Genomic DNA, 12,447 nt, shown 5'->3' on the forward strand with positions numbered 1-12,447 from the left:
TGCAATAATTACTGAGCATCAATGCCCAGCAACTCTAGCAACATGATCAGTAATGAGAAATTTTGGAGAATCTAATCTCTGGGAGATTAGTAATATATGGGAGGTCAGAAGTATAATCCTGGATAATTTTGTGCTCTAGGGTGGAATGTTTTATCTTCTGTTCCTCCAGTGCATAAGTTCTGAACCGTTGGATTCAAAACACAAGAAAAATAATTTTGACTAAACATTAGAAATAACCTTTTGACCAAGTAATCCCAAACTGCCTCTGAAGGTAATGACCTCCTTCTTGCAGTGCCTGGAGGCTGTTAGGGGTTGGATGGGGAGCAACGGGTTGAAACTGAACCCTGGCAAAACTGAGTTGGCTCTGAGTTTGGGGCTCTTTGTCCCATGGAGAATTGCCACCTTTGGTCTTGGATGGGGTGGCAGTACCCCAAACACGCCCAGTGCATAATCTGGGGGTTCTCCTGGACTCGTGACTCCTGCTCTGCAAGTGGTAGTCGTGGCCAGGAGGGCCTTTGTGCAACTACAGGTTGTGTGCCAGTTATGCCCTTTCCTGGATCAATAATCCCTACTCACGGTCACTCATGCCCTAGTCACCTCTCATATTGACTATTGCAATGTGCTCTACATAGGGCTGCCCCTGAAGAACATCTGGAAGCTCCAGTTGGTGCAAAATGCAGCAGTCTGCATGGTTTTGTGCAGAACGCTGTGTGCACATGTATCACCTCTCTGGCGGGAACTGCATTGGTAGCCAGTTTCCTTCCGGGTGCAATTCAAGGTGCTGGTTGTCACCTTTAAAACGCTTCATGGCTTGGGACCTGGTTCTCTGAGGGACCATCTCTTGTTGATCACATCTACCCAACCCCACTAGATTGGAAAATGTTGTGGGTCCCATCTCATAAGGAGATACATCTAGTGGGACCTAGAAGAAAGGCCTTCTCCATGGTGGCTCCCTCTCTCTGGAACATCATCCCTCCAGAGATGAGACTGGCTCCCACTCTAACACTATTTCGGAAGGTGCTGAAGACATGGTTCTGCCAGCAGGCTTGGGGAACCCAGAGCAGGATGGAGCCCATTAAATGGCTTGTATGAATATGTGTTGTTGCCAGGGTGGGGGAGTTATTATTTTATTATTTTATTATTTTTCTTCTTATTATTTCTTTTATATGGTGTTTTTATAGCCATGTAAGCCACCTTGAGTCGCCATGTTCGAGTAAGCAGCAATATAAATTTTCTAAATAAAATAAAATAAACAAATTTGTAGAATTTTAAACAAAGACTTAATGGCCATTTACCAGAGGTTTCCTAAATCAGAAGATGTGGTCTATATTATTTTTGAAGGTTCTGCCATGTTTTCGATTCTGTGAATGTACTGTATAGAATGTTCTCAACATGGTACCTTCCAGATTTATTGTAACCATTTTCCAGGATTTCCAACCATCAGAGCAATTGGCTGGGGATTGTAAAATTCTGCAGATTGAGGATGGCTGCAGCATAGGGAGTCAGTGGCTCTGTTCATAGGTCACATTAACCCATGATCAACTGGAACTGGTTTGCTTAATCTGTCTAAACTAGCCTAGTATTATGTGTGAATCTAATCATTTCTTTATGAAATTTATATTGCCATTCAACAAATCAGAATGGCTTCCTGTCCCCCAGCAAAAAGTAAAAACCAATTTAAACAAATATATTAACATTGAAGATATTTGGAGGAAAAATCCCATTGATGTTGCTGAGAGAAAGATTTGTTCTCCCATTGCTACTGGCAGAGAAATTAACCTTTCTGTGTGTGGGTTTCAGAAATAATTGGAAGGGGAGCGGGTTAGATCAGGATAAACAAATGTTTCCTTTCACTTCCTATACTTCCTGATGAATAGTGTTTTGTGCTTGCCATGCCTATGTGATTCAAGGCAACAGGAAGCAGATCTGGGTCAGATTTGGAAGTAAGCAAAAAACATAAACATCACATGCACCTTCTCTAAACTCCTTTCCTCTCATTTTTCCATCTTCCAAGTGATTCTTGCTTGAGGTCTAAACTATTTTTTAATGAACTTTTCAAATTAAGATGGCCAACTGAGTAGGATTAGGCTACATCCATAGAACTTGCTATAACATATGATTGATGCCAGCCATATACCTGTCTACAATAGAATTTCAGCTCTTTTATGTTTCTGAAATCTAATGTTTTATCAAAATGTATATAATTCTCTTTGGACAATGCAAAACAAGTTATTTTGAAATAACTGAGCTGTAAAATTTCATGAAATAACTGTGCAAAATTAGTTATTTTTACTTTTTGGAAGCATTCTGAGCTCACATAGTGGTTCAGGCTTAGAAAAGATTACTTCCAGGCTTAAATCATTTCCAGACTGCTTCAGCTGTCCATTTCATACTCAAAACAGAACATTTTATAAAATTTTAGTCTTACAGTGTTTCAGTATGACATGTTTTATACTGTCCTTGCTCTAGGATGAATCATAAATACATGGACAAGTAAAAAAGCAACTGTCAATGAGCATTAGTTTTCTATTAATAAATACAATAGGTTGGGCTAAATAAGGCAGTTTTTTTTAAAGCTGGTGAAATATTGAAATAGTAGGTCTTTTGATCTGTTTTTCTGTTTCTTTTTCTCTGGCTACTATTCCTATGAAATGTATAGGTATTTGCTGATGCACATCAGCTAAGATCTCTGCAGCTCTATCAAACTCCCCTGAGCATAAGTACTATACCCCATCAAGCCCTTAGCCGTACCCAGTCTTCACCTGCTAGCACTAGCCTGAAGAACAGTACACCTGAGCCTTTGGTCCATCACCTTTTCACTACAGGTAGGTGAAGGCCATTTTTTTTCCTGAAGCTTGGAAGACAGTGAGATCATTGTCTTGCTGGGCATGAACAAGCTGCTTAGAAACTGCATCTCCTACCCTGAAAATTTCTTTCTCAAATATGCAAGGGATTCTGTATATGTTCTCCTTTATTATCACATCCAGTCTCTAGTGTCCAAGAACTAAATATTGTCTTTGCTTTATTCTTTACTTTAGGGCACAACAGGATAATATCTTGACTTTAAATCAGTTTGGTTCATTGAGAGAAGATTGCCAGCTTGGTAGTTTTAACTGGATTTGTTTTATTATTGATTTATTTTACGATGAGGATTTTAGGCTTCCGTCAATCACAAAATGTTAAAACTTAAATAAAATTAGATATTAACCGGTATCAAAAGAATGTAGAAAAAATTCTTCTCTACAATTTTTCTTAAAAGTTGCCAGAATATCGGCCAAATGTAACTCAAATGTATTCAAGATGCATTCCAAGCTAGGAACAATGCAATGCTCTTTCCCATGCCAGATATGCAAGCTTCTGATAAGGGAGGCTTCTGCAAATCTTAATGACTGGACAGGTTCATAACTGGAGGGGCGGTCCCTCAGATAATCAGACCTTAACCCTTAGAATTTTAAAAGGCTTTAAAAATAGCACCTTCAGTAAAAGCCAGTGAATACTTGGAAATCATCTGATTCCTTCACTTTGCCCAGGTTAGCAGATTAGCTAATGCAAATGCTTTTTAGATACTTTTAATTAATGCATTATTTTTTTCAATTTTAGGGGCCTTTGTGGTTTGTTGGAGAGCCTGTTTGGTATAGTAGTTAAGGTATCAATGTAGAAATTGAGAGGTCATGAGTTCTGGTCCTGCTTCAGGCACAAAGCCAGCTGGGTTATCTTGGGCCAGACACTTTCTCTCAGCCCTAGCAAGGCAATGGCAAACCATTTCTGAAATCTTATCAGAAAAACTTTAGAGTTAATCCGTCTAGTTACTATGAGTCAAGACTGACTTAAAAGCACAGGGGGGAAAAGTGGTTTGCTGGCTGCTACATGCCATTTGAACAGGCAAGGTTAGTGGGGAAAAACTAGATATAATTTAAATTTGTATTAGATCTCTCTCCTTATATGTTTTATTATTTTCTCTTGTTGCATTTGGCTGTAGTCTTTGAAGACAGCATGGCCAGGATGGGGGCTCAATGGTAGATTATGTATTCTAATGTATAGAATGTATCTGAGAACTCATCAACCTCACAGGTATTCTTAACAAATAAAAATAATATGGTAGCCACAAGCTCCTGCTTTGTTTAGAAAGAGTGGTTAGTTGCTGTGCAAAAAAAGAGAGAGAGAGAGAGAGAGAGAGAGAGAGAGAGAGAGAGAGAGAGAGAGGGAGGGAGGGAGGGAGGGAGAGAGAGAGAGGGAGAGAGAGAGAGAGAGAGAGAGAGAGAGAGAGAGAGAGAGAGAGAGAGAGAGAGAGAGAGAGAGATCTGGCCCAAGATAACCCAGCTGGCTTACTGAAGCAAAGCAATCTTAGGAATTTGTCTTCTAGTAAACTATTGCTTTATAACTGAACACATCCATGATGGTAATAATTTTGTAGTACAATAGCATCTTTAGCATGCCATCAGAATCCCAAATATGCTACCTGTCCATAAAAGTCTGGGCAGCATTTTGGTTGCTTTTTATTTTTTTCCTCCTTCCTTCTGTGCGTTTTTACCACCTTCTCATAGGTGTTGTTTATGACACATTCATGCTGAAGCACCAGTGTACATGTGGAAACACTAATGTTCACCCAGAACATGCTGGGAGGATACAGAGTATTTGGTCCAGACTACAAGAGACAGGATTGCTAACCAAATGTGAGGTAAGAAATCTCAGAGTGCAGCTTTTTTGCCAGCAGCTGGTGAGACAGCTTCCAAAGTCACATTAAAAAAAATAGCTCACTTGGGGAAATGATTTTACAGTGGAGGAAGTGCCCCGTAATATCCTTTGTGGCATCATAAAAAAATAAGAAATACAAAATAGATGAGTCCACAGCATCAGGCACGTGGTAGTTTTTATTCTGTTCCCAAGTCCTAATAAAACTGCTAATCTTTAAATTGCTGCAAGAATGTCCAATTTTGCTGCATCCTATTTGTTTTGGAAACAATCCACAGAGAAGAGGATTTTTAAAACAAAGATATGTAAAGCATAGCCTTCAGTCTGTATTTCCAGCACAAAAGAGAATAACTGCAGTGGAACTCTGAAAACAAAAGCTACTCCAATTACATGTTACTGTACTACAAGTCCCAGCAGCCCTAGCCAGTTTGCACGGTAGTGTGAAGTGCTGGAATTTTTCCTTCAGCAAACACATATAAGACCTCAGATTTCTCTATCCTAATCTTTAACACTTTGAGATTTCATAGAGCCAGAATTTCCCCAGCAAGGTCAGTCCATTCCAGGGGATGTCAACACTCTTGATACTTAGTGTGACAACAAATAGTCCATGTACAAATTGAAAGCTCATGTTCCTGCATGAAAAACAGTACCATATACATCTTTCCTCATTGCTCTTCCATTAATTTTCAAGTACTATAGGTTACTTTGTTACATTTTTCATGCAGGAACGTGTATTGACTTTATAAAAGTATTGACCCCCCTCCCCCCAGGGCTGATCATCAATTATGTACTGAACCTTCCTGGGGAAAGCATCTATGCAGTCTCTCGATATCTGCCACATCTGCAAATTTAGCTGTGAGGGTGAGTCTTTTGTTCATTTATTTTCTTCCCATGCTTAAAATTAGAGGGCGGGGAAGGGTAGTAAAAATTTGAATACCAGGTCATTGAACTCTCAGCAGAAAGTAGGTGAAATCCAGTGATATGAAATGATTAGTCAAAAATACAAGATTGTTTTGAGGTTTTCTACGAATTTTTGTATCAAACATGATCAGCTGTAATATGTTTTGATATAAACTAATCAGAAAATGAAGGCCTAATATATTAATTCACATCAGCATTGTACTAGACACATAGATCAATCAGAATCATGCAAGCCATGGTATTCCCTGTGATACTTTATGGAAACAAAAGTTGGATTTTGAAAAAGCAAGATAGGAAGAGTATTGACACTTTTAAACTTTGGTGTTGGAAAAAAAATGAGCAGTATTCCATGGACAGCTAACAAATGGATCATTGAAAAATTAATGTAGGGTTCTTACTTGAGATACAAAGGGCCAGGTGGAAGGAAAGGCAAGAAGAGGACAAACATCAGGAAGATGGATAAATTTGATGATGGAAGTAATGAGTCATTGGAAGATCTGAAGGATCAGGTTAGGGACAGAACATCATGGAGAAAATCTTATGTGTGTAATTGCTAAGAGTCAATGACTTAATGGCTAGTAATTATTGTCATCACCAAATAATAATTGAGCGGATTTCCAAAATATGAGATTCCAAACATAGCTGCTACTTTGATGTGAATTGACATTGAACTTTGGTACATATATATAGCTGTTTTGTTAGTTATAATATTTTTCAATAATCCTTCTAGCTTTATTCTTAAAAAAGGCAAAAGAATTAAGCTGTAGGCTCTGTCAAATTCTTTGGAATTTTTTAAAAAGAAGATTTATTCAGAGAAAGAATAATAAGGAAGATGAGAGATTAAACTGATTTTATTAACTGATAAGGTCATTTGCTTTCCAGAGACTTGCATATGTATTTTCTTTCTTGAATTCACCTTTGCTTTCATTGTTAATTCACACATGTCTCTAGGAAACTTAGATTCAGCTACAACTACAACTATCCCCAATCTGGCAACTTCCCAGAAGTGCTGACTTCAATTCCCAGAATTCTCAGCAATTAGAAATTACATGCAAACTGGGCTATTCTGGGAGTTGATGACCACACGAATTAAAGATGCTGAGATTAAGGAAGGCAGGCTTAGTGGCAAGTGAATTCTTTCCATGCAGATTTCAGATTCTGAAATCTATCAAGAGATGGTAATGAGCTCTAGTAATGAGAGATGAAAATATCTCTGATAATGAGAAATGAAAATACCTTTTCCTGACGCTTTGGCTGCTGGTAGTCAAAAAAAGTTGTACTTTGGCAAATGGACCAGTGATCTGACTTAATGTAAGATAATGTGATGATCTTACGGGCATTGTAGAGAAATATCCCAAGGATCATGCCACTATCAAAGCACTTCTCAGGGGAAGGTTTCTTGCAAATATTTCAGGGAAAGCCTAGTGGGGCACAAAGGAAATTAAATTACAGGAGTGGCAGTGCTTTTGCCTGGAGCGACCATGCATTGTACACGTGTGCTATGCCATGGGTCCTACTCAAAAAACAAAGCCTGACCAGAATAGAAAAGCAGCCTGAAAAGGAACCCTTCGTTCTGAAGCCAGAACAAAGAATTCATTTTTCCATAAAATCATTTAATATTGAACAATATTAAAGTGATCCTTGATTTAGTCTTTGAAGAGCATATGAATTTTGACTGCAATGTTGACATGGGCCCTAAGCCATTCATGAATGCTCAGATGGTGAAGAAGGACAGTTGAAGATATATCCACAATTCTTAACCTGAAATGAATTATTGGAAAGGCTGGGATGGAGAAAATCTTAATTGTTAAACCAAATTTAGATATTTAGCTTGAAAATAATATAAAATGAGTAAACCTTACTACCAAAACATGGACAAGACATCTGTGTTGGATTTTTGTTCAAAATTCTTTTAAAGTCCATATTTCAAATTTTCTGTCTAATATCGTCACCCATTTTTTTGTTACTTAGAGAATCCGAGGCCGGAAGGCAACATTGGATGAAATCCAGGCTGTCCATTCAGAACATCACACATTACTGTATGGAACAAGTCCCTTGAACAGGCAAAAACTTGACAGCAAGAAATTACTAGGTAGAATGTCTGGGAATTTATATAATTCTATCTTCACAATGCAGAATGTTGCTCCCCCTTCCCCTTTCAAAAATCGCAGAATGTACAGAATTTTGCTATATCTATGTATATGGTAAAGGCATAAAATGTATGGTTAAATATGAGGAAGGGCAATCAGGTAGGTCATATTTTTAATATATCTGGCAAAGTCTGTCTTTTCAAACATCTGTATCAGATGGGAAAACATTTGATGGCAGGGGACTGTATTTTCTGAATTGGGAGATGGAATGAGTGAGGCAGTGATACAAAACTAAGTGAGCATTTGCACATAATGGGAAGAGATCCATTTTTTAGGGGAAGTTAGATAATTTGAGGGGAGGGGCTCTTTGATCTATGCCTGTTTAGCTATTTTAGAGCTTATGCTTTTTCAAAATTGTGGGCTACTAAATTGATGACTTATAACCCACTGTAGGCAATTTTAAAAGAAGTAATGGAATGTAAAGTTGCCCAACTGAATCCTGTATTCATGAAGATTATAATTTTGCTCTTTCTATGGCAGTAAAAATAGACATGAAAAATGTAAGGTATATGAAATGTGGCATTCATACCCTTTCCTCTTCTTTGTTTCTCCTCTAAGGCCCCCTTAGTCAGAAGATGTATGCTGTCCTCCCGTGTGGTGGAATTGGGGTGAGTGAAATACAATTGCCAGGCAAATCAGATGGCAGGAAATGAAACCCTCCCATATTCCACCTTAAAACTTCATTTCTGCTGTGTCATTTATTTAATTTCTGGGAATAGGGCTTCAAGTTAGTAGCAAGCAGATGTGGTTTTCATCTGTGATGGAGCATGACCTTGCTTGAAAGCCTGCAGAGCTCCAATATGAAACCCAGAGGACAAAAGATTGAGTTTGATATGAGATGGTTCCTTATGTTATATTTTAATTGCATCTTCTTGATCTTTTCATGTGTCCTTGAATTGTACCGAAATGGCTTTAAAATCATTTCTTTTGGGGTTGTTGCTTCTTATCTTCATTCTGCATGCTATTGAATACCCACAAGAATCCTATAATAGCAATTATCTATTGCTGCAAGCAATAGATGAAGTGATGAATGAGGCCTCAGCTGCATCTTTCATTTATTTTCATTTTTAATGGAATATATATCCTGTTTTTTATCCATACAGCACTCAAAGCAGCTAAAATACAAATTATAAAATATGAAAATAAAAAGAATGTTAAAATTACAGTAAAATTAAACATCAATATATATCCTGTTTTTTTATCCATACAGCACTCAAGGCAGCTAAAATACAAATTATAAAATATGAAAATAAAAAGAATGTTAAAATTAGAGTAAAATTAAACATCAATATCATTAAATCAATTTTATTAACAATCTGGAGCAGTGAGGAGGCTCAGCAGTTAAGACGCTGGGCTTGTCAGCCACACGACGGGGTGAGCTCCCATCCTCACCCCAGTTCATGCCAACTGAAAGTCTGAAAGCCTGCAAATGCAAGTAGATAAATGGGTACTGCTACAGTGCTCTGTGATGTCATGCTGGCCACAACCGCAGAAATGTCTTCAAACAGCACTGGCTCATTGACCTTGAAACGGAGATGAGCACTACCCTCTAGAGTCGGCAAGAACTAGCTGAGTAAAATCTGCAGGGACTCCTGTTAGCAATTTAGAAACCTGGTGGAAAGGATGTATCTTTGTCACTTTCCTGAATTCTGTGTGTGTTCCACAAGCAAGATGGAAATCAAAGAATAAAATGATCAGGCTAGCTTGGATGGCTTTACTCTTTAACTTCTGCAAGTCCTGTGATCTATGATAAACTTTCACTGCAGGTTGACAGTGACACAGTGTGGAATGAGATGCATTCATCCAGTGCAGTCCGCATGGCTGTTGGCTGTTTGCTGGAGCTTGCCTTTAAAGTGGCATCAGGGGAACTTAAGGTAAATTCTTCTTTAAATCCATTGACAGAAAGTGCATTAAAAGTGGTTGTGCTAATCATAATGTAATGAACATATTATTAAAGATACATGACTTTGTCATCCTTAGAATGGATATGCTGTCATCCGACCACCAGGTCACCATGCAGAAGAGTCTACTGCCATGTAAGTATGTGTTATAAATTGAGGGGGGAAATATCTACATTTAACTACTGCAAAACTAAAAATTTTACATTTTCTAAAATAAATTCTTTTGGGAAAGTGGAATAAGTAAAGGTGTATTTTTAAAAAGCCATTTTATGTGCCATCTTCTCAAATGAAATTCCATCTCTTTTTTTTTAGTTTTACTGCATATTTGATATTTTATTGAAAAACGTACTTTACTTAGACATCCATACCCCCAAATACATTTAGAAAATGGATGCATAAAAGGTGATAAGATTAGAAAATTATTTTCCATAGCGTACTGTGGTGCCTGTTACTATAAGTAGCATTTTTAAGAGTCAAATAAGAATAGATGCTACATGGCACCAAACTGAAGTGTCATCGTTTCCTTCATTTAGTGACAGGAGCATTTGAGGGTTTTAGGCAAGGCTTTATCCTAGTGCTAATTGGAGAGGTGAGATACTCAATCTAGTGCCTGTTAGAATCACTTAGATGCTCTATCAATGAGCATATCCTTCATGAAATCTGGCTACCTGCTGTAATGGAGAAAGTTGGGCTTAGGGAGGCTCTATCCTGGTAGAGTATATCAGTTCTTTTGCTGCTCATCTATCCTAGCCCAATAATGCCATTCTTCCTTTTCATTTTGTTTAGGGGCTTCTGCTTCTTCAACTCTATTGCCATTGCTGCTAAGCTTCTACAACAAAAGCTTGCCATCAGTAAAATCCTCATTGTGGATTGGGTAAGGCTTTTTTTTTCCTACTCCAGTGGTCACTTACTTTCTTAGGTTACAGGTCATAATCATAGTTACAATCATTAATCGTAAGTTACAAACAATTGATAAATCATAAACCAATAGGAGAAGATAGTAGGAAATATGAAAAAAGGTGAGAAATGAGATAGTGCTGTGGGAATTAAGTGTACAGCAAAGTGATGGCACGGGGGGGGGGACTATCTTTAGGTCTGGTAGTTTTGGCCTGCAATGCTCTATAGCAGTGTATTGACGGGAGAAGTTGAAATAGATCATGTCCAGGATGTGAGGAGTCAGTAGATATTTTCTCAACCCTCTTTCTGGTTTATGCAGTATACTGTACAGATCCAAAATGGAAGGCATGCTGTTTGCAATTGGTTTTTTTCTGCAGTCCTAACTATCCATTGAAGTCTGTACTTGCCCTGTTTGGTTGCTGTGCCAAACTAGACTGTTATTGAGGTATAAATGACAGAGTGAATAATTCTTCTGTAGAACTGTATCAGCAGAACTTTGGACAATCTGAGCTTTCTGAGTTGACGCAGGAAGAGCATTCTTTGTTGTGCCTTTTTAATGATGGTTCTAATGCTTAGTGACCATTTCAAGTCCTTGGAGATAATAGAATCTAGAAACTTGAACGTCTCTACTTTTGATACTGTGTTGTCTAATATTGTAAGAGGTTGTAGAATAAGAGAGCTTCTTCTAAAATCTATTATCATCTCTACAGTTTTAGGAATGTTCACTCCAGATTGTTCTGGCTGCACCACAGGGCCGGTTGATCCAACGCTTGTCTATATGCAGACTTATCATTGTCTGCATGAGACCAATGACTGTTGTATCATCTGCAAACTTCAGAGGATGCAGTCATTGGTATATATAGTGAAAAGAGTAATGGAGAGAGTACACAACCTGGGGACTCCTGTGCTAATTGAACCGGGTGTTCGATGTGATTTTCCCTAGCTTCATATGCTGCTTCCTATTCATTAGAAAGCTTATAATTCATCTACAAGTGGGGTCAGGCACAGCTAGATGAGTCAGTTTAGAAGGGGATTTCAGGAATGATGGTGAAATCTACAAAAAGGATTCTTAGATAGATCTTTGGGGATTCAAGATGTTGTAAGATATAGTGCAGTGCCATATTGACAGCATGATCTGCTGATCTATTTGCACAGTAGGCAAATTGCAAGAGGCCTAGAAGCAGATCTGTGATGGCTTTCAGGTGGGCAAACACTTTCAAAGGTTTTCATAACCTCGGGTGTCGGAGCCACCGGTCTGTAGTCATTCAACTCTTAGATAGAGGATTTCTTGGGCATCAGAATGATAGTAAAGTGTTTGAAAAAGGGAGATAATACATCTCCAGTGATTTATTAAAGATGCAGGTAAAGATGGGGGCCAGTTGATCAGACTTTTAAGCAAGAGGGAGTTACCCTGTCTGGACCTGGTGCTTTTCCACCTTTTTGTTTGTGAAATAGACCTTGCACACCTTCTTTTGTGATCATCAGAGGTGGGGGGCCCAGAGGGCTGGAGTTGGGTGTAGGACACTTAGCTGTTGTTGATGTATCTGAGATGGAGAGTAATAACAGTTGACAGTGATCTCCTCTCGAGCCTACAGTAAAACACATTCAGGTCATATACCAGTTTCCAATTCTCTTCTGCAAGGGAGAGAGGTCAGGGCGGTTTACAGGGCAAATTAAAACAATACAGTATATACAGGTTAAAATAAAATTAAATTAAATTAGCCCCAAAATAATTAAAAATTAAAACCTTAACCCAAAAACCCTCAGTCCAGGCCGGCAAGCTCGAATAGCCAAGTTTTTAGGTCCCGGCGAAACGAGCGAAGGTAGGGGGCCATCCGGAGTTCCACAGGCAGCTGATTCCAAAGGGCAGGCGCGCCCACAGAGAA

The 12,447-nt window shown here is 38.5% G+C and overlaps 1 protein-coding gene across 5 annotated transcripts in view; it reads left to right on the plus strand.

Annotated features, from left to right (window-relative positions):
- Positions 1-12,447, plus strand: part of HDAC5 (histone deacetylase 5) — a 172,859-nt gene that overhangs the window by 143,271 nt on the left and 17,141 nt on the right. For all 5 annotated transcript variants that reach the window (XR_014028560.1, XM_081344405.1, XM_081344404.1 and 2 more), the window contains 7 exons: positions 2,660-2,825; positions 4,545-4,678; positions 7,585-7,705; positions 8,322-8,371; positions 9,530-9,637; positions 9,744-9,799; positions 10,451-10,538. Coding sequence is in view for 4 of the 5 variants with exons in the window: in XM_081344405.1 (XP_081200531.1) it covers positions 2,660-2,825; positions 4,545-4,678; positions 7,585-7,705; positions 8,322-8,371; positions 9,530-9,637; positions 9,744-9,799; positions 10,451-10,538 (723 nt within the window). In the remaining variant the exon portion in view is untranslated. The remainder of the gene's footprint in view (positions 1-2,659; positions 2,826-4,544; positions 4,679-7,584; positions 7,706-8,321; positions 8,372-9,529; positions 9,638-9,743; positions 9,800-10,450; positions 10,539-12,447) is intronic.

The sequence above is a fragment of the Vipera berus genome (assembly GCF_964194415.1).
Source record: "Vipera berus genome assembly, chromosome: Z".
In the NCBI taxonomy this organism is placed as follows: Eukaryota; Metazoa; Chordata; class Lepidosauria; order Squamata; family Viperidae; genus Vipera; species Vipera berus.